General features: G+C 33.2%; 2 protein-coding genes and 1 long non-coding RNA gene across 11 annotated transcripts; 1 reads left to right on the top strand and 2 right to left on the bottom strand.

Moving 5' to 3' along the window:
- Positions 1–8,689: 8,689 nt before the first annotated feature.
- Positions 8,690–15,552, top strand: LOC101251295 (N-(5'-phosphoribosyl)anthranilate isomerase 1, chloroplastic). 9 transcript variants are annotated; one of them, XM_069299210.1, is made up of 7 exons: positions 8,796–8,851; positions 11,253–11,281; positions 12,736–12,816; positions 13,480–13,536; positions 14,100–14,470; positions 14,549–14,712; positions 15,105–15,552. In XM_069299210.1, the coding sequence occupies exons 3-7, from the start codon at positions 12,807–12,809 to the stop codon at positions 15,328–15,330; spliced, it is 828 nt and encodes a 275-aa protein (XP_069155311.1). In that variant the 5' UTR covers positions 8,796–8,851; positions 11,253–11,281; positions 12,736–12,806; the 3' UTR covers positions 15,331–15,552. The 9 variants fall into 9 exon arrangements, with proteins under 9 accessions (XP_019070061.1, XP_004240933.1, XP_010322188.1 ...); XM_019214518.3 differs by lacking the exon at positions 11,253–11,281 and having other exon boundaries at positions 8,728–8,851; XM_010323889.4 differs by lacking the exon at positions 11,253–11,281 and having other exon boundaries at positions 8,772–8,851; positions 12,739–12,816.
- Positions 10,245–15,151, bottom strand: LOC112941686 (uncharacterized). Its single transcript, XR_003247203.2, has 2 exons — positions 15,012–15,151; positions 10,245–10,771 (listed from the first exon to the last, which is right to left on the bottom strand). It is a non-coding gene; the product is annotated as an uncharacterized lncRNA (long non-coding RNA).
- A 709-nt stretch (positions 15,553–16,261) lies between the features above and the next one.
- On the bottom strand, positions 16,262–18,158 carry Fad7 (omega-3 fatty acid desaturase). Its single transcript, NM_001247663.1, has 7 exons — positions 17,596–18,158; positions 17,454–17,520; positions 17,278–17,370; positions 17,011–17,196; positions 16,852–16,932; positions 16,523–16,660; positions 16,262–16,441 (listed from the first exon to the last, which is right to left on the bottom strand). The coding sequence occupies exons 1-7, from the start codon at positions 18,156–18,158 to the stop codon at positions 16,262–16,264; spliced, it is 1,308 nt and encodes a 435-aa protein (NP_001234592.1).
- Between the last annotated feature and the right edge of the window lie 9,422 nt (positions 18,159–27,580).

Genomic DNA, 27,580 nt, shown 5'->3' with positions numbered 1-27,580 from the left:
CAAGAAAGAGTAAAAAGTTGAGTTAAATTCTCAAAATCTATAAGGAACCAAGTATTCCCTAAGAGTTAAGTTTCAAGTTAAGTAAAGAACAAGAGTTGAGTTCATTTCTCAAAAGTTATAAGGGAACTAAGTATTTTATAAAGATTTATAAATGTTTCACACTTAAGTTAAAAGGAAACTAAGAGTTCCTAAAGAGTTTTGAACTAAAAAGGAAACATTGATTCCAAAAGGAGCTTTTTAAAGCTAAAGGGTTCAGTAAATTATCTCAACCCAAAGGAAGGAAGTTTTATTAAAAGCATGAGATAAAGTATGTTTTGGGAGTAGTATTGAGCATCGATGTGGGGATGAGAATTGATATTAACTCAAGTCTCCATGTAAACCATGAAGCCATCATGAGAATTGACAGGTCATACTTTTTAGATGATCACATAAGTTAATATAGTGGATCCACTAAACTAAGTAAGGTCCTATACCGATGGCAAGGTATAGGATGGTCCTTGGGCAACGTGAGGTAAAATGTGGTATCATCACTTAGGCTCAAAGTGATGGGTTTCGATTAGAGAATCTCCCACAAAAGTATATTACTTTCTTATATAAGTAAAGTTGAGTTTGTTATTGCATTTTCTTTAATGAACTAAGTTGATTTTACTGTTTTATAAAGCTTTTTATATATATCATGTGTATTATTGCTTTATATCAAGTTGAGTATCCACAATCGAGTATCATATCTTTGAGTTCATTTAATCTCTGAGTTTAGTATCATATTCTTGAGTATTCCTTGAGTTTCAAGTTTGAGAAGAGGTAAGTATATTTTCATCTTTTATTCAAGTATCAAGCTTATGTTATGCGTTAGATTTCCCCTACATGCTCGTACATTCCACGTACTAAGCCATTTGGCCTTCATCTTTTGATGATGCAGACACAAGTATTCAGGATCATCAAAAGAAGCTTCGTTGAGACATCCGAGATTCGAGTTAGCTATGGTGAGCCTCCTTGCTTCCGGAGGATTTCATTTACTTTTTAGTTTATTCAGGATGTCGTGAGTCTTGTCCCGACTTCTATCTTTATCAGTAAGAGACTTCATAGATATTCAGTTTAGTTAAAAAGTCTGTATTACTCATTTATTTTATTATATGTTTTAAATACTAAAGTTGTCTATTTATGGTGAGTTGAATATGTTAATTTCATTATTTAAAGTTTTCATTTAAGTTAAAGCATTGTAATTGAGTTTCATGATTTTTAATCTATTTTAAGATTTTGCATGCTTAAGTTAGTCTTCCGCTTGTAGTCAGCCAGGATGAGGGTTCGCTTGGGGACCAACAATGGTATTCAAGTACATGCCACGTCCAGGTTTAGACTCGGGTCATGACATCTAGGAACATGTTGGAGGTTATATCTCCAAACCACCCTATCGATTTCTGACCATAATCATGATAAGGGCATAATTCAGGCTTCTTCACCTCACAACTTCCCAAGAGTTGATTGATCACGAATTGAGAGTCATCAAAGACTTTTCAGTATAATTGTTTCATGTTGACGATAATTTCAAGTCGAAGTATAATGTTTGGTATTCAACGACATTGTTGGAGAAATGTTGATTTAAAGTAAAGGAGAATCGAAGAATTTTTTCTTATGAAGTGACAAACACCATGCCGACGCCAGCTCTACCATAATGTGCAGCCCCATCAAAGTACATTTCCAAGGAGGTAGAATTTCAATGAACATCACATCTATATCAGGAAGCTCATTAGTGAACTCCCAATCATTTGGTATCGGGTGGTCTGCCAAAAAGTCTGCTAATGCTTGTACATTTACAACTCTTTTATGGATGTACACGATCCCAAACTGTTGGAATGAGAGATACCATCTTGTTAGTTTGTCACTAAGGACATGTTATGAAATAACAACGTGATAAGATTTTCTCTATAAATAAGGTGAACAACGTGAACTTGAAAATAATGCTTCATTGTTTAATTGAGAAGGCTAGCTCCAAGCACAAATTTTTAATTGACGAATAGTTCGACTCATTTAGCATCATTGTTCTTCACAAGTAATAATGAGAGTTTTCTTTGCTTTCACTATTCTCTTGAGCTAACACGGATCCTTACAGACCATTCTTGTGCCACAATATAGAGTACCTATGAATTTCTAGGTATATGTGGTGCCACAATTAGAGGTTTTGCTAGATACAATTTGATATTATTAAAGGTGTCACTATTCTTCATGAGATGACCGAATGGTTGACATTTTCCTGCTAGATTTGAGATGAACCTCCTCAAGTACGATAGCTTTCTTTGGAGACTTTTTACCTCTTGAATATTTCGATGTCCGGGCATCTTCAAAATTGCATCAACTTTGGCTTGATCAATTTCAATTCCTTGATGTCTTACAATGATGCCAAGGAACTTGCAGAAGTAATTCTGAAGGCATATTTTAATATATTCATCCTTAATTTATATCTTTGGATCAAAACAAACACCATTCTAAAGTCTTTCAAATGATCACCTCTCTTTATCGACTTTACCAAAAAATCAACATAGAATTCAGCATCTTTATAGAGCAAGCAATCAAATATATTCTACACATCCGTGTGATATGTGGAACCGACATTCTTTAAAACAAATGACATTATTTTGTAGCAGTAAATATCATTAGGTGTGTGATATGCGATGGGTTCTTCATCTTTTGGTGACAAGTGGATTTGATTATAGCTAGAAGAACCATCCATGAATGACATTATCTCACACCCAGTAGTGAAATTGATCATTCAACTATGAAATGGGAAGAGAAAACTCATCTTTAGGGCATGCATTATTGGGATCCCTAAAGTCAACACAGACTCGAAGTTAGCCATTCTTCTTTCTCACAGAAACAATATTTACAATCCCTATAGGATATTTGACTTCACGAATAAGGTTTTCATCAATGATTTTATTAAGTTCATTTTCTATCAATGACCCCAAGTTTGGATTAAAATGCCTTTGGGTTTGCTTAACACGACAAGAACCATTCTTGACTGCCAACTGACGGATTGCTACTTTAGGATTCAAGACATACATTTCTTTATAACTTCAAGTGAATACATCCCTATATTCTTTGAGTATATTCATAAAAGTGATTTATTCATCAAATTCAAGAAAAGAACTTAGGTAAGTCAGTTTGGGTCTTTATCAGTGCCAAGGTTAACTTTTTTGAAAGGATATATTGTGGTCTTCACTCCCTCTTCAAGTTTTGGTGGAGCATCTCCAACATGTTCCTCTTTCAGAGGATTATTTTCATTAATAGATATGTGATAACACCATTCGTTTTACGTAAGGCAATATGATCATTCTGAATTATAATGTGCATTATATGAGGATCCTACACTTTCTTCATATTCATCGCACTCCTTAGTGTAAATCACGGTGTGAGTATTTACATTTAGCTCTTCTCTGAAACCACAAGCTCCACTCGTCGTCTCATTCTAAAAAGAATTAAACTTTTGAAATAATTTTGGATCATATGTGAAGCAAGTGTTGTAACTCTTAGATAACTTCTCCAATGCTTTTTATTCTTCAATGGACCTAACCTCTCAAACACAGAAGTTCTTGCAATCGATTTCCCTATTCAATCAAAGATGGAAGGATATTTGTTGGAATTAATGAAATCATCTTCTACATTGATATGGTTATTGCTTGTCCGTACGAATTGAAGGCGGTTGGTTATGGAATAGACCTCCATGTTCTTGCCTGGTTGTATCTTCCTATGGGAGTTTTCCTAATAATTATGGCTCATTAGGGTTGTATCCATCCTTTACAAATAACCTGTAAGCATTTGGATTGATTTTCAGTGATTGTCTTTCATGGTAGCTTCAAAGACAAGTTTATTGCATCAATATGTTTGGTAGGAAGAGTTAGTCCTCTTAATAAATCTTTTTACGAGTTAGATGATTGACCTTCTTCTTTTTTCACCTTTGTGATGTAAAGAGGTACAAAAGCCAACATCTTCTTTGAAGACATGATCTTACATTCATTTGAAATGAGACAAGGTGCTTTAGTGTCAACTTTTACCTTTTTGACAACCACATCGATTCTTATGCTCGCAATATTATTGATTTGAAATCATTAGATTTTGCTCCTTTAACAACATATATAAATCTTCAAATAGATTTCTGCATCGGGGAAGTGCAGCTCAACTTCACTGAGATGATTATCATCAAAAACTATTTCCTTTCAATTCCTCATCCAAAATACTTCAAACATTGATAGTAAGAAGATGAGACAATTTTATTTACATGTACCCCAGTCCTACTAAGTAATGTATTGTATGAAGTCCTTGCATTGGTCATATGTATCTATGCGTTTGATCGCAAATCTTCCATGTGGATTTCTAATTTAATAGAGCCTATGAACTTTTGTCCCCCATGACTGAATCCTTCTATCAACAAATGACTTTCACTAAGTTCTTGAGTCGTGATGTTGAGTTCCTTCAATATATGGATAGGCAGAATGTTGACTCCAAATCTTTTATCTATTAAGGTTTAGTTATCTTCTTCTCTAGCACGTGACCTACCATATACAAAGGACGATTGCATAGTGTATCACAAAATAGAAGATCATTATCTCTAAATGAGATTTTTGTATCACATACATCTAATTCTTGGGAAGAAGGTTCAACAGACTTTTCAGAGAATGAAGGACACATCATTGATGAGATTTCTCTTGTTATTTCTTTTTCATCAGTAAGAGACACCTTTGGCGAAGATTCACTCATCACATGAAACACAATGCATCGACGTTGTCTTGAATAAACTTTTGACAGTAACAACTTAGTAAGAATTCCTCTATAGTCACACAACACTGGGGTTTTTGGTAGTGATGCACTCTTTGGACGCTTGATTCATTTCTGCTTCTCTGGTTTCCTCACCAACTTGCTTCTAATTGGTTGCTCAAGTTATTTCTTTTGTAAGTTTGACTTGTTCGAGTCTTCATTACGATCTATATCAATTTAAGGTTTCTCTTGCTCTAATTACTCTTTTCATGCTTTTCAGCGATACATATTTGGAATAGATTAAACGAGACGAATATGATAGAGATTTGGTAATAACTAGACTTCTCATCATCGAGGACAATCTTCTTTTAGTTAAAAAATCACATAACTCTATTCTTGAAGACAAAATATTTTCAAGAGGGTGAGTCACAAGTCTATGACTTGTAATAACTTTAGTCACTAGTTTCTCCAGCTTCATCAGGTTGCTTCATCTCAGGCAACTCAATGAACTTTAATTCGAGAAACTCATCAAAAATCTCAATCACATCAGAATCCAAGAAAGGGTATTCCTTTTCTTGCATATCCCTAAGTGTTGCCTTTTGATTCAAACACTCTTGGAAAGTCATTCACACTTTGCTTCTTACGTTACTTCGGAGTGAACTTCATAGGCGATAGATTGATATTCATGGATTCTTTGTTGTCATTCATGGGCACAAATTTGCTCCATCTTTTGGGTTCTTGCTTGACCTTATCTCTACGAGGATCGTGGGCAAACGACAGATCTTTTCCAATAGAGGACATGCTCAACTCTATATCATGAGTGCGAATAGTTAGAGCTTCGAAAAAAATTGGTTTATTCTTTGTAAGATGTAAAAAATCTCCCAATGTGTTCCTTTGGTACGCATTTCTATTGCAAAATCTTCACTAGGCCTATCATTGCAATTTAGGCTTGCATTTCTCCATCAATTTATAAAATCAATAATCAGTTGTCCTTCCTTTGGCGTATTTGTGAGTTCTACTGTGATCAGTGTGTTCCTTGTGCTATAAAAGCGATTGAGAAACTCGTGCTCTAGTTGCTCCTAACTATTGATAGAATTAGGCTCGATATTTGTGTACCAATGAAAGGAATTTCTTTTTAGATACCGGTCAAACTGTTTGACAAGATCATGTATCCATAAAGTGTGCAACATATTGTTTCAGATTTCCTTTACCCTCAAATTGTTGAAGCCTAGGAGCTTGATAATCGAAAGGCATTTTAAAGTTATCAATTCTTGTCGTGTATGACTTAGCATACATATGAGAAAACTTGGTAAAGATTTCATACTTATCTTTGATTGTCCCTTCAATTAACTTCTTCAAGATATTGAGCAGCATCATTCCTTCAAAAGAAACTGACATCTCATTGACAAGCATCGTTTGCTTAGCAGAATGTTTGATCTCTTGAACTTGAACACCCTTTCAAGCCGCATGACTAACTTCTCCATATAAAAGGCTTTACATCCTATCTATCGAATTATCAATTCGAGACTCCTGGTGTTATACATGCTTTGTCAATCCTTCAACCAACTTTGCCAAATTCGCAAGTTGTTCCTCAATGGAAGAAGCAATAGTTACCATTGCTTGCATGATCATTGGGATATAAAAGAGTAGCATGGATTGTCGCACAAATTAATCTTTAACAGAATCACATTACGTGATGCATGTGGAGAGGATTCAACTAGTTGAATCATAGTTCTCCTTTGTGGTTAAGTTCTTGGAACCAGATTGCTCAAGTAGCGCTAAGGTAATCTTGATCATTTCAGCAACACCGCTCCCTCCTCTTAAAGCATTTATGGAGGACTTTGATGATTTTGGAGTCGAAGACCCAAAAAAATGTGATGTGGATGAAACTTGAAGTTTTTGTTGTCCTATCATGGTGAACTTGCTCCTCATAACAGCTCCAAAACTTTCAAAAACTTCCAACGGTAACACCATGAATTTCTTCAACATTTGAGTTAGTGGCCTTAGAGGTAGTTGATTGAGACTTTGACCTTCTTGGAAGTTATCTCGATATTGTTTGATGCTTGAAAAGTTAAAATGAGAGGTAGAGATTGTCTCACGGGCGTGCCAGAATTTGTAGACAATAAAATTTGCATCGAAAAGACAATAATCAATAACGGAAAAGTATTACAACAATCGTATTATTGATTTAAATTACGAGTGTTACAATCTCTATGATTCGTCTTTTAAGATATTGATTCATGGACCCTTGAGCTTAATCTTGAATTTGTCTTGAATTTGATATTGGATTCAAGGGCCTTAAAGCTTATTCTTAAATCTTTGATAAAGTTGAACTTGAAATTTATCTTAATCTTTACTTTTACTTGAATTCAAGGGCTTAGAACTTGTTCTTGAATTCGATGATCTTGATCTTGATCGTTCTTGAACTTGAGTTCTTGAATTCTTAAACTTGTAACTTATAGATAAATCTGTGGCATTTTTTCCACGAGCTTTTTCTAGCTCCTTATTTAGAATTTCCAGTCCCTTTTGTAAATTATGATGACCCCTATTTATAGTTTTAGAATAAAGAAATTGTGATTGGATCAAGATTTCCTTCGACCAATCATATTTAAGTTATCTGACATATGAACTTCATGGAGAGCGCTCGTCATTTTTGACACGTATCATGATCTTATTGGCTTCTTGTTTGATTTGAAATGTCACGTCATTTTCCATGTGACACCAAAATGGTCTCTAGGATGAGATGAAATTGGACTTAGCAAACTGGGTTCATCTATTGTAGCTTAAACAATTAATTTGGACTTTAGTTTGATTCATATTTATTGGACTTAAAATAATTAACTCAATTATATTAATCCATAATTTATTTAGACTAATATATTCATGAATTTAATATACTTCAAATTATTTTATAAATTTATGTTTAATAAGTTTTAAATGATTACACTACCTTATTAAAATGAAATTTATGTAAGAAAATAGTTCAAAAAAAAAAAAGGTGTTTCTTTCACATGTTCATACTATATCTAAAAAAAATTCATTCAAATACTTCAACCTTTAAAAATTTATACTATTAAGTGTGGTGCAATGCACATGTTTGGGAGAATTTATAAATTAAAAATGGCGAAAGAGGGAAAAAAATTAGAAAGAAAAATTATTTTTAGGACTGATTATGACACTTGTCGAGCTTAGCCTAAAAAACCTTTTGTTGTTTGGGGTAGAACTTTTCTTTCTCTTGGAATATTATGGAATAGAAGGAGCACTACTGGGGGTGTCAAAAGAATATGAAAATTGACCAAACCTAACCTAACCAAACCGAATCGATTAATGTTATTTTTTCAATAAAATTATGGATTTTTATTTAAGCTTATAATCTCCAAGAACAATTGAGATGATCTTTTAAATTTAATAAAGATCGAAAAATTCTCAAACCGAAACAAATAACGTTACATGTATGTAATTGCATTTTATATATTAATAGTATGTTAAATTTAATATATAAATATATTTTATAATAATTTTTTAAATATAAATATTATCTAGGTCCTAGACCTCTAGTGACTAGATAACTTTAGATCTTCGCTCTTTCATTTACTTTTACTTAATTAGGTTTAAAATGAAAAAAACTATAATAGATATACTCTATCAAACAATACAACAAAACATATGAAAACAGTCCTATTAAATGCTTAAGATCAAACAATTCGGCGATAAGGTTTTACATTTTTGTCTTCTTGATGAAGAATTAAAGTGCTTTTTCAAAAATAAATTTTAAAAAAATATTTTAATAGTTGTATTTTGAGGTGATATTTTAAAAGTAAAAATAACCGAAAATTAACCGAATCGTACTGTCACAAAGAGCAATTCATATGATTTGGATGACTTTTGAAAAATCTAATTTTAGTTATATATTATAAAATAACCAAAAAATTGAGATGATATAATTTTAAAAAAATAGCCAATCGAACCTAACCCCTAATTATTACTAAGCAATTATTTAGTAATTACAAATATAATACAAAAAAATTGCAAAATCCTCACAATCTTGGAGTAATAAAAGTATGTGAGGAGACCATTGAAACTTCAAGAACCATTTTTTCAGGTCAGTTTCTTCTCCCTTAAAGATGTAAAATTTCATGTGTGCATTCATCAAATCTGAGTTCTATAAATTTATTCAATTTATTTTGGCCATTCTTTTGTATGTGAAAGATTCATTATCTGCAAAATGTAGACTTCGATGTAGTTCTTAATGAATAGTGTTGAAATATTCCTAGTTTTTGTCTTCATTGCTCTCTTTGCTGCTTTCTGAGGATTTCTTTTATGTACAAATTGGGTGACTAGAATTATATCTCATATTATTTTTGTCGTTCACATTTCCATTTTGAAAAAAACTATGAGTTATAGTTACTAGTTTCTGTTCCTTTTTTTCTTTTCAAGAGTCAGCTAATGATCTTTATCTATTTTGTTGACTAGGGATATGTTGGGATTTAGATTACTTTGTGGTGTAGTTTCTAAAGTATAAGTTTTTTTTTTAAAAAAAAGAAAGAGTTAATCTAAAATTGATCAATATTACCATCCAAAAGAAAAGGGTACTGAATTTAGATAGGAGAAGTGTCTTGGATACCAATGAGTAATTTGTTCGGTGTGATGATACAGCTTACTTCTCCTGAATCAATAGCGAATTTTAAGTTGTTTTGAAGCATCAATTTTTTAGCTATTGAGCATTCAAGATAGACCTGAGTGTAACAAGCTTCTATTCCATGTGTTTTCTTTAGCTTTAAAAGAAACAATATCTCATCTAGTTTGATGTATTCAAGATCATATACTGGTCAGTTTTATTTGCATTGACATGATGTCATCCCTAAAAGCCACATTTCCAAATGTTAAACCCAAAAAAATTGCATAAAAATTCCCAGTTAATTAACACAATTCAAAATCAAAATTTATGCTTTTGTAGTTGAAAAGTCTACTTCTCTTTAGCCTGTCACTTTGAAATTCCCAGTTTATTCACGAAATTCCAAGCTTATTATCTGAAGTTGTTTCCATTTTTCATTCCGAGAGTTTCACTAGTCAATTACAAAGAATTTTTCATCACATGACTCGTTATTCTGGTGAATGATTATTCTGTTGAATGTGGTTAGGCAGAGCGTTTTCCCCCTGATATATCGTTACTGGCTGTTGTATGTACCTATGTTTATGGTGTAGAGTTCCCCTGAATTGTTGTTCTGTTGAATCTGGTGCTGGGAAGAGCTTACTAGCTGAGAGGCATGTAAAAAAAGAAGTGGAGACAGTATTGGTAGCAAAAAGGAGAGAACAAAATCTTCAGTACAGTAATGACCATTGAATCAAGAACAGTTTTTTAGGCTGCTAGCTATATTCTACAACATTTCTGGTCAACTGAAGAATATTAAAATGCAACTAAAATGGGCTTCCTACATCCTTTGGTACGGTGCAATATATGTCAAAAATAGTCAGCTTCATTGCTGTATAGTAGATGCATATAAGCTTTAACACGAGGCAGCAAAATACATTGAAATACACCAGCAAAATACATTAAAATTGTTTACAAAGCAAAATGTTAAAAATCTGCAGCAACGGAACTGACTTTACACTTCTATATAACCAAAGATACCATCAAAAATGAAACACCAACTTCACATCAACAACCATCACTTAAAACACTACCCACTGGCTGCAACTCATTAGGAGCTATTCCAGCCTGCACATAACAAAATGACTACTACTTGATCTGTAAAGCCATCTTGTAACATCAATTGACAGCAAAATAGAATAAGAGTAGCATCAAATATGACCATGTTTGATGTCCACAATGTAAGATGAGATAAAGGTATCATCTCGTCCTGTCTCTGCCTCTTAACATTGTTGTGGAGGTGTCTCAGACAGAATCTATGGCTGACAGATGACATAACCGTACTAAATTCTTCAGTTAGACATTAAGGTCCATCCGCTCGATCATCAATATCTAAGTCAAAAACTTAAAATTGTCTTTAGGACCACTATTCTGTATCAATAAAATAAAAACAGAATTTAAAATTCTGTCAAGATATGAAGAAAAGATCAGTGTAGCTATAAAGAAAAATTAGCATAAACAAAATTACAACATAAAAGAAAAAGCAAAACAACCAAGCACAATCTCAGGAGAGTGAGGGAGTTCAGACAGAAGATAACATTTTTGGTAATCAATATTGACAGAAAATAGTGCATAGCAGTCAAAAGTATATAGTAGAACAATATAAAATCATACAATGTGAAATGTAAAAGGAAAATAGATTCTTACCATAACAAAGAGTTGATTATACTCCACTATTCCTCTAATGAACATCACTATCTAATGTTAGGATTTTGGATTGATTTTGGGTCCAAATGATTGGCTGAGATGATATCTCCACCAGGTGGTGAAAATGAACTGTTTCTTTGTTTTGACTGTTAGCATATCACGTGAAATACTCCTGAGTATTTCTGACGATTTTAATTTTTAACAGAAAGCTTGGAGAGGTCTGTTAGTTTTCAGGTTTGGACTAAAAATATTTTTACTTTTTGCAAATGTTATGGGGCTATTAATGTTATGTGGTATATATCTAGGATCAAATTTGATTTTTTCTCCTTTGTGAACAGCGGGTGACAGACTTGCTCAATCAGTTGTCAGTTTTCTTTTGTCCGCCCTTGCAACCTGCTTTGCCGTCTGATCATATTAGCTATGCGCTCTCTCAATATCTTACCTAATTACTATAATATTTGCTCAACAAAATTCTGTTAGCGTTGATTTAAGTGCCTTTTAGCAATTATATTTAGTTGTTAACACACTTGATAGATGCCATCAAATGTTTCGAGACATGATCCATATGTTGTTATCACGCATTGATCACCTGTTGTAGTATTATATATTCTTATTAGTTTATATATCTTTGGTAAAAGTGCAAGTATGATATCTCATAACGGGTTAATGGTTTACCCAATAAGAAAATTAAGTGATCCCCCCCCCCCAATAAGCCGTTAATTATAAAATATTAATCCATTCACCAACTGTATATCCAACCTTATTACCAATAAGCCAATTTTGTGGTTGGCTTATCGGTTACGGTTCAGTTTTGAACACTCCTGCCGGTAAGGAGGTGTGAGAGGTTGGATATAGTGGGGTCGAGGAGAGGTAGAGGCAGGTTAAAAAAATATTGGGGAGAGGCAATTAGGCAAGATATGACGCATCTTCAGCTAATCGAGGACATGACCTTAGATAAGAGGATATGGCGGTCGTAGAAAAGATAGAAGGCTAGTAGGTAGTTGAGAGTTGTCATATTACTTATCTATTCATGTCTTTGGTTGGGTGGGAGTTTATAGCTCCATGTCGGTCGTAGTATTAGCATATTCATGTTGTCTTTGGTTTTTTCTATGTGATATCATATGTGGTTTACTCTGTTTTAGTGACTTCGTCTTGCTGTTATAGTTATGGTTCCTTGCATATATGCTCCACACTTTTTCCTATTAGTTGTCATGCTTTTCGTTTAATTACTACTTTGATTTGCTTGAGCCGAGGGTCATTCGGAAACACCCTCTCTACCTCATAGAAGTAGTGGTAAGGCTTGCATACACTCTATCTTCTCAGGCCCCACTTTGTGGGATTCCACTAGGTTTGTTGTTGTTTTTAACTTATTCTTATATTACTAGCTCTTCTAAAACCCAAACCAAACTACTCTTTAGATTCTGAACAGACATAAGATATCATATGTTTATATTTATGTTGTACTCATTCTAGAATTTAATCATGTAGTGAAATACTCTGGATATCTCCATGATTTGTTGGTCAATGTTGCTTTCCAGCTTCTTGGATTTTAGTTGCTTGTTTGTGAATTGTCAGTTTTAAAAGGTTTCTTTGTTGACTAGCTAGCATAAGCTGACTAGTCTAGTTATTAGAATGTATTAGCAATTAGCAATTCCTCTGTTTGACCAGTTCCTTTATTTGATGAGTAGCAGGACTATTTCGCGGTATCTCTCCTCTCTCGAGTATCACAATAGTGGTAGAATAGAATTAAGAAGGAAGGATGCTCTCAGGTTCTTCTTTACTTATATTTTTCTTCATCCATCTTTACACATGCACCTTTTCTTATAGGCCAGAGCACCAAGAGTGTATCAGTTAATAGACAACTTCAATTGAATGTTTATGTATTTTCTGGTTCTTTTTACAGAATAGAGAACTTTCTGCATAAGCTTTTTCTCTAAGTCAGCTTCACATTTAGTTCCTTGCATTCCCCTGCTTTCCTTTCTGTAGCAAACTAGACATTGTCTTCATTGTGTTATCTGCCATTAGTCTTATTACAACTAACAATACAAGTGTCGTCTCATCCAGAGACTAATAGATTTCAGTTTATAGAGATGTGGTGTGTTCCTCAGTGCAACATGCACCAGAAAAACAGTGGGCAATAGATCTTTGGATTTCTATCAAAATGCAATCATCACCCTGAAGGCTCTTCCTATTTTTATACAAACAAAGAAACAATCGTAAGCCCCAGTAGACGTGCCAGTATGATGTTTGCTTTTTTTAAGAGCTGTTATTCAGCAGCTAAAATTTGTTCAATAATCTCAGAGATCTACTTCTTTCAATTTCCAAGGTCCTGCTTGTTTAATGATTTGTTTGAGTGGCATAAGAGCACATAACATTGTGTTAGATCATGTCACTATTTACTCAAGTCTTAGCCATAGTTCTGTGTTTTTCAGTGTTCAACATGGGAGCTCAGCTTCAACCAAGAGTAATAGGCCTTCCCAGAAGTCAAGGTAAGTGAAAGTTTGGATTATATGGACATTCTTTGCATTATAGTATCCCCACCCTAAAAGATAATTGTAAGAAAAAAACAAGAAGAAAGAGAGCAACAGTTTTTAAGAAATAATTTGTAGCTTCAGAAGATAATAAGTTGGGAATTTTGAGAACTTGGGGTTCTCTTAAGAAAACACGTGATCTAAAGACCAATGAGAACACAATTATTACTTATTCTATTTGTTCTTTTAATTTTTTCACACAAGAAAAAAAGAGAAGTCAACCAGGACTGGGATAGGAAGCTTACACCTGACAATTCTAGAGTTAAGCTTTGGATTTTGATTGCTTGCTTAGCCACTGCATTTTTCTCGAGTTCTTTTTAATCTTACAGAGAAAAGTTTTCCTTTTTAACCTTCTCTTATTCTAATTCTTATCAACAATAAGTGGAATGATGCAAATTTGCAATTGATCGGCGTTTTAGAAGTAATGATTTTTCCTTGAGATTCTTTTAAAACATGTTCACAGATCTGGTGGTTAAAGTAGAATATATTAGAACTGATACATCCAAATCTTATTCTTACAGGTGTATTGGATGTAGAAGTATATTCTATAAATAGAGCACAACTGAGGACTTCCACCAGCAACAGATTTATGTGCACATTAAATCAGTCAACAGGAGTCTCGGCTCAAGCAGCACAAACAGAAAGTAGGACTTTAGTCAAAATGTGTGGAATTACATCAGCTAGAGATGCTGCTCTTGCAGCAGAAGCTGGAGCCAATTTTATTGGTATGATCATATGGCCCAACTCAAAGCGCTCTGTTTCACTTTCTACTGCAAAGGAAATCTCAAAGGTTGCGCGGGAATATGGAGCTCTTCCAGTTGGGGTGTTTGTAGATGATAATGCTAACACAATACTAAGGGCCTCTGATGCAGCAAACCTTGAATTGGTGCAGGTGAAGACTGTTATCTTTCACCATCTTGTATCTATTGTTTTCAATACTCAAAATCCACAACATGTTCAAATTGAGCAGCTTCATGGAAATGATTCTCGAGATGCTTTTCCAGTTTTAGTCAGAGAGAGACCTTTAGTATACGTACTTCATGCAGATGAAGAGGGAGGCCTTTTGAACTCTATCTCTAATGAGGAGTCTTCTCTAGTTGACTGGATTCTAGTGGATAGCGCGAAAGGTGGCAGGTACAGTTTTTACCTTATAGATATACCTACCATTGGCATGGCTGGTATGCTATCATACAGAGTCTCTTTTGGACTAAGCTTAATCCCACCCCATATGGAGCTAATATAATGCAATTCCATTTGAGTTAGTATTATCAAACTCTTTTTTGGATTCGTTCATGCCGAAGCAGACTTTTTTTTAAAAAAAAAAACTTAAGCACGACCAAGCAACTGAGTCTAATGTGACAGGAATCAAATCACTAACAGTTGCATTGTAATGAGAGAAGAAAAGCACTACTATTAGCAATGAGGACACTGACCATTTTAGAGGAGATGAATTCATGATAGCTATGGTTGAGCAAGTGTTGGACTGTAAATTATGAAATAAAATTTGTATTCACATACTTCTGCAGTGGCAAAGGGTTCAACTGGGCTCAGTTTAAGCTACCATCAATTAGAAGCAAACAGGGGTGGCTCTTGGCCGGAGGAATCAACCCAGAGAATGTTTGTGAAGCTCTTTCAGCTCTTAAACCCAATGGAGTGGATGTCAGTAGTGGCATATGTGGACAAGACGGCATCAAAAAGGACGAATCCCGGATACAATCATTCATGAACGCAGTGAAATCTTTACACCTTTAGTTGATATTGAATAGCTACACTATTGAGGCAAGTTTCCTATTGCAGATTGTTAAATCAACTGCAATTGTTGGTGTAGATACCGTTTGTAATTGCTCTGCTGATTAGTGTAGGCTAAGACTAATATCTCTTTCATGATACATCAGTTTTGTACTCTTATAAAAACATCAATTTCTTTGTAAGAGTGCTACTTCCTTGAACAACTAATAGAAAATATTTTCAAAACATTTTCCTTGCTGATATCGACTAAATTCTTTAAAAGGAACCCAATTAGGTAGATATGTGTCTTCTCATAATATTTTAGTAGAGGAATCCAAGTAGAATCGAAATTCTCTTAAGACCATAGCTTTCGTATGTACCAATCTAGACCACTAACATATCATAGTGTATTTCTTGCCAATTTAGAATTGTTTGGGTCATAAAAATATAATTACTATACTAAATCCTTGTTTGATATCTCATGGACACATCAAATTACTACGTCAACTTCCTTACAGAAGTGAAACACATGACTTGTTTGACAAAGAGTGGATATTGACTACAATGATAACAACCACATGTAATAGACTCTTCAACGTGTAAAATGTTTAAGTTGATTATTATTGAATGTGATGGTTGTTTCTTTCCTCTATAACGTGTCAAAAATAACTTTTACCTTCATAACTAATGTTAACGGATCCACGCACAGCAGAAAAAACAACAGAAGATGAAGATGGTGGGAACTGAAGTATATTTTTTATAAATAAAACATTTCAGAATCCAGAATACAAATAATATACTTTCTTGGCCAACCCAACAAAAGGTCCTGAAGACAATAATTGAAACTATATGCCTTCCCCCATCTTCTAACTTTACTCTGTGCTCAACTAGTAGTAACCAACTTGAATGGCCATAGATAGTGTTAGTGAAAAAATAATCAGCTAACAGGGTTTTGCTATTTCTTAGACCCATAAAGGTTGGGATCAGTTTCATAATATACTACATTCCCTGTGTCACTCACAAAGTGATCCTCCTTCATGCTTCTTATCAGATATCCCAACAAGTAAAATGGTAGAGGCCCTGACTTCTTTGGCTCCTTATAATATTTCCCTAACACTGGTTTAGCAGCTTCAGTCTGCAAAACAATCCATGTTGTTATTAAGACACCAATAGAAACAAACTATTGAAAGCAACTTAAAATGTATGTCATACTTACTGCTTCTACCAAATGATAGTGTGGGATTTGAGGGAAGAGATGATGTATCACATGAGTCCCTATGTCATGGTGGATGTTGTTAATCCATCCATAGTCACGATCAAGTGTTGTAAGCCCTCCTCTCAGATAACTCCATTCCTGTTTCATACATAACATATCACCTCCCAACTTTTTTATGTCTTCATAAAAAAAAAAAAAGAGTAACTAACAACTAAATGCTTATATCCCAAGGCAAGTGATTTATACAAGACATGATTAGACATATCTAAAATACACAAAACACATTAAACATATTTCATTTGGCATTCTAGCTTAGTAGGAGATACTACCTCTCCTCTGTACCAAGGAACTTTATCTTCATGGCCATGGTGATGCAAATAGGTAACTAAATCCAGCCATATGACAAAGCCCTACATGTTGAATTGAATTCAGTTAATAAAATGAGTCAAGTAACAACAAAACAAGGCAAGGTTGGAAATTGGACTAACCCAATAGGGGATGCCATAAAGCTTAAGCATTTGAAGAGGACCCATGACAAAGGACAATCCTACAAGCAATGCAGCCATTGCCGTCCAGCAGACAGTTGAAGTGATCACATCTTTCTTCTCACTTGCCACAAACAAATCACTGTTTGGATCAAAGTGAGAACCTTTCTTTCCCGGACTTCTACCCCACTGTGGTAGTGATTATTATGAGTTATACAAGTTACATCAAATTTTGTTATTGTCATTGGATATAGACTAGTAACAACTCACCAGATAGAAAGGATATGCCAGCAAGGGAAAGGGTAGAGTGAACCTAAATTTCTTTGTGATATCATCCAAACTATTGTAAAGCTTCTCAGATAACTGGGGAAAAAATAAAAAGGTAATTTAGAGGCGAAAAATAGTTTGTTTGACAAGTGGAATGAATATACATCAAACAAACTTACAGGATGCCATGATTCATCATTCTCAACATGTCCATGGTTCTGATGATGAGTTCTGTGGCTTATTCTCCTGAAATATATGATCAATCAATCAAAACTAAAATACGATTTTGAATAAATAAAATTCCTTCAAAACAAAACGAACCATCCATGATAAGGAACAAGAATCGAAGAATGAAGAATATGTCCAGCAACGCTATTCAAGCTATGGTTATTTGAAAAGCTTCCATGTCCACAATCATGACCTAGAACAAAGAGAGCCCAAAACATTGTACTCTGAGCAAACCAATAAAGAGGCCAAACAAGCCAATTGTTGAAATAAGCAGCAGCAGCCGCCAGCCCAAACACAATAGCTACATCTCTAACAACATAACTCATGGACGTCCATGGATTTTTGACCCAACAATGCTTAGGAATAGCTGCCTTAATATCAGAAAGCTTAAAAGGGGGTGGTGCCCCTGGGTCAAAAAACTCATCCCCATTGTTTGTTGTTTGTTCCTCTTCTTCTCCGGCAATTTGGATCCTAAGCGGTGCACTTACCCTCAATGCCCAACAATTCCGATCTGTTCGTATAGGTGAAGGTGAAATTCTTCTCAAATTCAAACTGGTGGCGGAAACAGAAACGGAAGAAGAAAAACCTATTGTAGGCTTTGGGTATATTTTTGGTAGTGGTCTTAAACCACATTCTGATAGAACCCAACTTGCCATTTTAGTTAGGGAGAAGAAGAGAGATGAGATGTTGGGTTAGGTGAAGTGTGAATGTAGATAGATATAAAGAGTTTTGAAATTGAAATTATACTATATATTTTCTCTTTTAAAAGGGTAAGAAGATGTGTGTCTCTCCTTATTCCACAGAGGGAGGCACAGAAATCTCAACTTGTGTTTCTTGTTGATTGCCTTGTTACTCTTATCTCTTCATACTTGCAAATTGTCGTTGTTGTTTGTTATAGTTATATTAGCAGTAGTGATACTAATATTTTAGGTTCACCTCCACCTACATCTCTCATTCTTCCTTTTTTTCTTATTCACATCTCCGCCCAATATATTATTTTTTTTATTAAAAAAAAAAAAGTAAGAACGTGATTTTTATGCAAATACAACAATACACTTTTTTCTCTTCCGCTATTTAATTAGGGTAACTTTCACCTATAGCAAATAAAAAATTCATATTTATATGCTATAACAAACTTTGCATAATTGCGCTCCATAGCAAACATAAAACTGTACAATTTGCTATACATATACAATTGTATAATTCGCTGTCCTATTTCGCTGCAATTGTATAATTTGTTTTGCATACAGTTGAATCGAATTAAAATGTATGTATATTGCATAATTATAAGTGTATAGCAAGAAGATATATGTTTTTCTCGCTTTATACAAAAACAGAAACACAATATATACACTTCTGTTGTATAAAGTTAGAGAAAATTGTATTTCACTGCAATTGTATAATTTGTTGGCCTTTTTCTCTGCAATATTTGAAGTAAAATATTTGTAAATTGTATAATTAAGTATATAACACGAAGATATACATTTTTGCATTTGTATATAAAATTTTTTCTCGCTTTATACAAAACAAAAATAGAATTATACACTTATGTGTATAAAGCGAGAGAGGCGAGCGAGAAAGGAGAGTGGCGAGCGAGATTTTTGGAAGAGAAACGCTGGCAAATTTTAGCTAATGTTTACTATGGAGCACAATTAAATCAAACCCTAGCTATTTCATTTAATTTAGGTTATTAATTTGCTATTATATACAATTTTCTCATTTAATTTTGCTTTACTTTTTTTCTCTTCCACCATTTAATTTTGCTTTTATTAATGATATGATTCTGATAAATGTGTTGTATCGATATACATATTAAATTTTATATTTAAAAGAATATATATTTTGAAACTGAACATTTTAATATAAATTATATATATTTTGCGTGAACATAATGGTTATCCATTAGGAGTTTAGAGTTCAAATTATAAATGTAACAATATTATTTTATTTTATTTTTTATAATTCCACGTCATTATTTTAGACCCTCTTGATTAAAAAAAAAGTTTTGACTTCGATCAAATTCGTTGACTACTAGTCTAATCACTATAAATAATACCATGAGGAATTTATCAAAACCTTAATTTATTTAATATTTTCTCATAAACCAAATGAGCAGTGGGGACCACATTTTCTTCTAACAAAAATTGGGAAAAGAAGTGTCAGCAGTCAAAAACGCGTGGAGGTGAAAAAGAGAAGGGATACGTGGGCAGAGTTTGGCTTTCTCATAGTAAAGCGGTAAAATTCAGACAATTCACAGCCATGTGGTGTACATGCAAAAGACAATATACAGCCAATAGCTATACATGCAAATACAAATGATAAGAGTAAAATTTAAAAAATATTTTGATACTATTAAATAGAGAGTGAGGAAGTACACTTGTAAATACATTGGTCAAACTTCATTATTGAATTTATAATTAATGTTATGATCTGCTCTGTTGTAAATAAAGATAAAATAGAGTAATGTTATAAATTCATTGAATGAGTGGATAGTCCATAAGGTTGGTACATAAACAACCATTCATATTTACTAGGTTACATGAACCTTTTTGGATAAGAATGTATCTATTTATTATGATATTTAATATGGTGACCTTTGGAGTGATTTCTCACTCTATAAATAGGGTTGTTCATTCACTATTGTAATATAGATACATATGAGATTTGCATACACTTGAATAAGAAGAAAGTCTTATCTTCCATCTTACTCCTCTTGTCTTCATCTCTTTATATTTATATTGTCATGAGCTTGATTTTATAACACGTTATCAGCACGAGTCTCTATCTAATTGAGAGTGAGTTCTTGTTTTTCTTTAGCTCATATTTTGGTTGATCTCGTTATGAAGATCAAAGTATTATATGCATAAAATCAGGTATGTATTTTCTAGAATATTTTTATGATTTAGAATAAAAATAGTATTCAGTCACTAACAATTATCATGAACTGAAGACATATACTATTATTGGTTGAATATGACATGCTATACAAAACTTCTTAAATTGAAGAAGAATAAAATTTTAATAGCATGAGTTTGAATATTATTTAGATTGTTTTGAAAGACTCAAAAAATAAAGCATGTTGTACTTCAGTTTATTATACCGTTGGTTAAGGGTAAGACGATGGATTCAAGTTTCATCGCACCAAAAGGGTAAGACATCAGGTTAAAGTCCGGATGCACCATAATGAAAAATATTTAAGGATAAGACGATAGATTCAAGTTCTATCGCACCAAAAGGATAAGACATCAATTAGATTTTTGATGCACCGTGATTGGGTTCAAGACCATAGAATTATGGCGTAACACACCTTATATGGGTAAGACATTGAGTTTGAGCCAATGCACCATAGCGATGATAAAATGATGACTAAGAAAAATAATATATTTTTGACAAAATGTCTTGAAATTGATCATATTGAATTTGCTTCATTCCTTGAAAAGAATGTGGTAGCAACATGTGATAACTCTGAAATCCGCCTGTTGACTTGCTCCATTCAATCAAATGAATGTGGTAGCAACGAATGATTAGTCTGAAAGATGACAAATAATTAATGATATGAATAAGGGCGTGGAGGGATAGAATTGTAATAGTCATCATTGTGGTAATGATAAAAGGAAGAACACTATGAAAACTTCAAATAGTCCTTCAAAATGTGAAGGCAATTTTTAATATCAAAATGGTATGAAAGGTCATTAGACTTGTGAATGTTGTCAATCCAATAATTTGACAAGTTTATAAATCCTCTATCATGATACAAGAAGATAAAGTGATGGTACACTTAAACTTTCATAGTGATGTTGAGGTGTGTCATGGAAATATGATGAATTTTAAAGCCATGACAATGTGCTTATAATGCAAATTTATGAAGTACATATAAATAATTAGTCCATTCCTTGAAGAGAATGTGACTTGTGATGAGTATCGTGAATGCTCGACCATTCTATAAGAGAATGATTCAAGATGTGATCATCATTATGGGTTGAATATATGTCATAACTCACCTCTATCGAAGATTTGAGAAAAGAAAATGGTATATGTCACATCTCAACACTACGGAAGGTTTGAGAGAAATAAATAAATTTTATTTGACATGAATGGTTAATGATCGTGTACGTTTATACGTCATGAATATTATGGTATGTTTGTTATGAACTACCGAAAGTGCAAAAAGAAATAAATAAGTCTTGTCTATAAAGGTTGTGGCCATGATCAAATACGTTGTGTGTCGATACAAATTTGTCACTGGTTGTGTACCTATGGTACAACAAAAGTAAAGCAAGAAAGACGTCTTACTCGTAATGATTTTTGACCATGACAATAATAATACAATTTCCTCCTTGAAGGAGATGCTCACCATAGGGATGGTGTCATGCAATATGTAATAGTACATAAAATTAATTGCAAGCTCTAACGAGTTGTGCTATTATCAGAGGAATAATATTGGGGTTGTAGTAAGTCTCAAAAGAAACTTTTTAAGTTTCGGATGAAATGAAAATAAATATTGAGACTATAAATCACTACAACCGAAGAGGGTTATAATGTTTATGTAAAAGATTACCCCACTTTTCCTCTTGTTTGTTCCATACAAACATGTACATGCTAATGAAATCACATGTAAAAGTAAATTATAAGTGTACTAAAATAAAGATCAGTTGGCATGACTGGTTGACCATTCCCATTAAATGTAATGCAAACGTGATTGAGAATTCAGGTGATTTATATGATGAAGAAATAAAGATTCTTCAAGAATTCTCTTGTGTTGTTTGTTCTCTTGATAAAATGATCATTGTACCAGCTAAGATCGGGACTGTAATCCCCTAAAATTTTTGGAACATATAAAAGGGTGAATATGGGCCCGTTCACCTGTCATGTGGATCATTTGCAACTATATGATTAATGCATCTATGCAATGGTCACATGTATTTTGTTGTCAACTTACAAATTGGTTTTTGTAAGGTGAAATAGTTCCAAATTATGAAATTATATTGATAATGCTGGTGGATTTAGCAGAAATTGTATGCCTCCAATTATAGCTAAATCATGGTTATGAGAACAAAACTTCCAAATAAGATTTGGTATGAGATAATTTTGTTTAACATGTAGCAACACATGTATGCATCAAACCAACAAGGTTTCCCCATTAAAATTGGTTCAGGATCAGGAACCATATAATTTTCATCTAAAATGTTGAATGTGCGGTTATGATTTTAATTACTCTACCACACACAAAGATGAACTTCCAAATAAGGTTGGAATGAATGTTAGATTTTCTAACATTAGGGGGAGAGATGATTAACAACTGAAAATTATGTGTGAGGTTAATTATGATTATCTAGATCCTCGTTAAAATAAATATGTGAACTTATAGTTCAAGGGATAATTCAGTTGCATAATGTTGCAAATCAGTTGCCAGATGAATGCACTGACCCTATGATATAATTCAGCTGCAAATGCTCCAATGTGAAGTCCTTGAAGGACAGAGTCTATGATACGCCGGAAGCGTAATAGACCAATCGATTCCAAATATAAAATTCTTTGAAGAAGGAAGGAGCAAATGATCAATATGGTCATGATAATGAGGCAAGTGCTATAAAAGAGCACATTGACATAACAATTCATAAAATCTTGAAAAAGGTTCAGGTACCTGAAATAATGAAAAATGAAGAGATCTCGATAAGTTATGTCTTGTTGGAATCGATATCAAATAACCGTCGACGGTATCTTTGATATGAGGTAGCGCTCAATGATATAAATTGTGATGAGGATCTTGAATTCAAATCTGTCATATAATGTGGACAGATAAATGGTTGGCCAAGTAAAATGCACAATTCAAGTATATTTTGTTTCACTTAGAAAAGTGACATTTTGGACTGGTAGTCCATAAATCAAGGTATAATGTCAGTGGGGTACAAATATATTATTATGCGATAGTATAACCGTAAGATATCAAATACGATTTGTGCCTTGGAGCATAAAGGTTTATCGCAAAAATCTTGACATTATTGGGGATATTTCCTATTTTGGTGGATGCAATGAGGTTTGTTTTAATCTGGCAACATATGAAAACTTGAATGCATGTAATGAATAATTGTAATGTCTAGCTAGACAATGAAGGTTATATGAAAATCCTTGAAACAATCGAGGTGTCTGAAGCATATAAAAGTTTAAAAGAAACTTTTCCAATAAAGCTTCAAGAATACCCCAATGATTATGAGATCACTTGACATAAATGATGATTCAGTTTGATGTCAAAAGAAGGATGATGAGTTTCTTGGTGATGAAACTCTATCTTGGTGCAATCAGGGCACTAGTGCATCTTACTAACAATATTTGACTAGATATTTGTTTTGCAGTAAATTTACTGGCAAGTTTCAGTTTCTCCCCGATAAAAGGACATTGAAATGGTGTTGAACACATGATTGAATATCCTCGAAGGACCATAGTTATGGGTTCATTCTATCCCGAGGAATCCAAGACAAAATTGATTGATTACGCAGATGCAGAATATTTATCTGATCCGCATAAAGCTCTATCTCAAGCACGCTATGTGTTTGCATGTGGAGGCACAATAATATCTTGGGGATCAATGAAGCAAATGTTGCTCTACAGAAATAAAAGTCCTCCATGAAGCAAGTCAAAAGTGCGTCTGGTTGAGATAAATGACACACCATATTCAAGAAATGTGTGGTTTTTCTTTAAAAAAAGAATATACCAACCACAATGTACGAAGATTGGAGACATCATCACAAGAAATTAAGTGATGTTTTTATCAGGGGGAGTACAATACGCGTTGCACTCTTTTTCCCTTGATCGAGGTTTTTTCCCACTGGGTTTTCCTGGCAAGGTTTTTAATGAGGCAACAAATGGTGCGTATCAAAGATATGTGTACTCTTTTTCCTTCACTAGAATTTTTTCCCACAGGGTTTTTCCTAGTAAGGTTTTAACGAGGCACATTATCTATGGACATCCAAGGGGGAGTGTTATAAATTCATTGAATGCGTGGATAGTCCATAAGGTTGGTACATAAACAACCATTCATATTCACTAGGTTACATGAACCTTTTTGGATAAGAATGTATCTATTTATTATGATACTTAATATGGTGACCTTTGGAGTGATTTCTCACTCTATAAATAGGGTTGTTCATTCACTATTGTAATATAGATACATATGAGATTTGCATACACTTGAATAAGAAGAAAGTCTTATCTTCCATCTTACTCCTCTTGTCTTCATCTCTTTATATTTATATTGTCATGAGCTTGATTTTATAACAAGTAAAAATATTTATGTAGATAGCATTTTAGGTCCAACAAAATAGAAGGAGGATTTAATTCCCATCGTTAAAATGCATTTTGAACTCTTTTCCGTTAATAGATAAAAATAATAAACCCTATTATTAGTAAATATAAGTCATAAATATGAATGATTATGTGTAATTGTATATCTAATGTGTATGAGAATGTATATAGGTAAACTTGTTTTGTTTGATGGATAGAAATAATTAAATAGTGATGAGTTCTTTTATATCTTTGTTCGATTATATAAGTCATTCCACAATTTAAATCATCATGATGAATTAAGTAATTTCAAAATAGTTAATTACAGGATAACTAATCGTCTCTAATGAAGTTTAATTCAAACTTATTCTCTTTATTTTAGGCATAATCATTCAGTACAAAACCTACTAGTTCAATTACTTGATATACACATTGAGTAGTCCTACTAAAAGATAAAACAGTATTAATTAAGGGAAAATGGTCAAATATGCCCCTAAACTATTTGAAAAGGTTTAGATATACCCTCCGTTTAAAGTTTGGTCCATTTATACCTTCGCCGTCCAACTTTTGGTCTATATATGTCCTTTTGGGCGTTAGTTGGCCAACTCGGAATATCCAACTCATTTCACTTTTATTTAATTGCCAAATGAATTTTTCACGTCATTATTATGTATTATCACTTGACATTTATATTCAAGGGAAAAGGGTCAAATATGCCCTTAAACTATTCGAAAGGTCTAGATATACCCCCGTTTAAAGTTTGGTCTATTTATACCCTCGCGTCCAACTTTTGGTCTACATATGCCCTTATGGGTGTTAGTTGGTCAACTCGAAATATCCAACTCATTTTACTTTTCTTTAAATGCCAAATGGGATTTCACATCATTTATATATATTATCACTTGACATTTATATTAAAAGAGAAAGGGGTCACTTATGCCCTAACTATCCGACCCAATTTTAAAACACATATACGGCCGTCTTTTAAATGGTTCAATTGTGCCCCTAATCCGACTCATATATGGGTGAATTATTTTGTTATTTACATCATCATCGCCTGCTGCAGCTTGCAGTTGTGTCTATAACGTTGTTGCGATGAATTCCTCTGCTCTAGCCCTTGCCTATCAGGTTTGTGCCTCCAGCTCTGCATTGCGCCAAAACGCTTTTCAAACCTCGACTTCCTTTTCCTTTAGTTGTCGTGCCATTGATTCCTCGGCGGTTCCAATCAGAGCACGATAGTGTTCGCCATTTAAATGGTTCAATTATGCCCTAATCCGACCCGTATAAGGTATTTTAAAAAAAAGGGTCGGCTTGTATAGATTATTTAAAAGACGGGTCATATATGTGTTTTAAAATTAGGTCGGATAGTTAGGGGCATAAAAGACCCCTTTCTCTTTTAATATAAATGTCAAGTAATAATATATAAAAATGATGTGGAAAATCCATTTGGCATTTAAAGAAAAGTAAAATGAGTTCGATATTTCGAATTGATCAACTAACACCCATAAGGGCATAGACCAAAAGTTTGGACGCGAGGGTATAAATTGACCAAACTTTGAACGGGGGTATATCTAGACCTTTCGAATAGTTTAAGGGCATATTTGACGCTTTTTCCTTGAATATAAATGTCAAGTGATAATACATAAAATGTCGTGGAAAATCCATTTGGCATTTAAATAAAAGTAAAATGAGTTGGATATTCCGAGTTGGCCAACTAACGCTCAAAAGGGCATATGTAGATCAAAAGTTGGACGGCGAGGGTATAAATAGACCAAACTTTAAACGGAGGGTATATCTAAACCTTTTTAAATAGTTTATGGGCATATTTGACCCTTCTCCCATTAATTAATTAAATAGTAAGATCCTCTTCTTCCTTATTTGGTTTTATAAGAGTAATTTTGATTAACTTTTTGAGCAAGGACAATAGTAAATTGTCTGTTTTATAGAAAAATTTTCACATTTTTCTAAAATTCAAAATCTAATGTTAATAATTTTTGTGTTTCGAATTCATTTGAACATATAAAAATACTCGTTCCCTTTCAAATTAACTGATCGCGTCTTCCAATTGCTTCATTTTCATTAACAGTACTCGAAATATGAAAATATAATACTGAGTGATGAACTTAAGAGAAAATATAAAAATGGTGCAAGTGACGAAATGATGAAATATGAAAGGAAGAGAGAAGAACAATGGTTAAACTCTCTCTCGGGCCAATTGAATTTGGTATAATTGAGTGTAATTACTATACGTCCTGTTTAGTTAGATGGGTAATTATTTGATCAGCAAGCAAGTAATTGATGTAATTGACACGGATAATGACATTCTCCAGTTCGTAAGGAGAGGTTGCGAATTGCTGGTAATTACATGGTGTAACTACGAGTTAATTACTTTTTAATTTCTTGTTTTTTTAATTTATATTTATATTTTTTTGTTTTAATATTTTTATTTTTATTATTTTAAGTTTCATTTTTTATTATTATTCTAAAATATTTAAAAAATAATAATTTTTATTATATATTACTAGATTTGATCTTCTTCTCGTGATTCTATGCAATTGTTTTGTATTATCTATTTTTTATGTCATGTTTATTTTCTTATTAACATAATATTTTTATTAGTATTCAAAATGTTTAAATTAAAATAGAATTTATTGTAACGTAAGATTATAGAATTTTGTTTTTTTTTTGACAAAAAAATAAAAATTTAATCATATTAATATATGTTATATTGAAATTTGTGATAAGAGTAATATGTTAAATTTTTTTGTTTTGAATATATAAATCATATTATATTTTT

This window comes from Solanum lycopersicum, chromosome 6 (genome assembly GCF_036512215.1).
Source record: "Solanum lycopersicum chromosome 6, SLM_r2.1".
Taxonomy (NCBI): domain Eukaryota; kingdom Viridiplantae; phylum Streptophyta; class Magnoliopsida; order Solanales; family Solanaceae; genus Solanum; species Solanum lycopersicum.
Note: the sequence above shows the minus strand (reverse complement) of the source record. Positions and strands in the feature narration are given on the sequence as shown.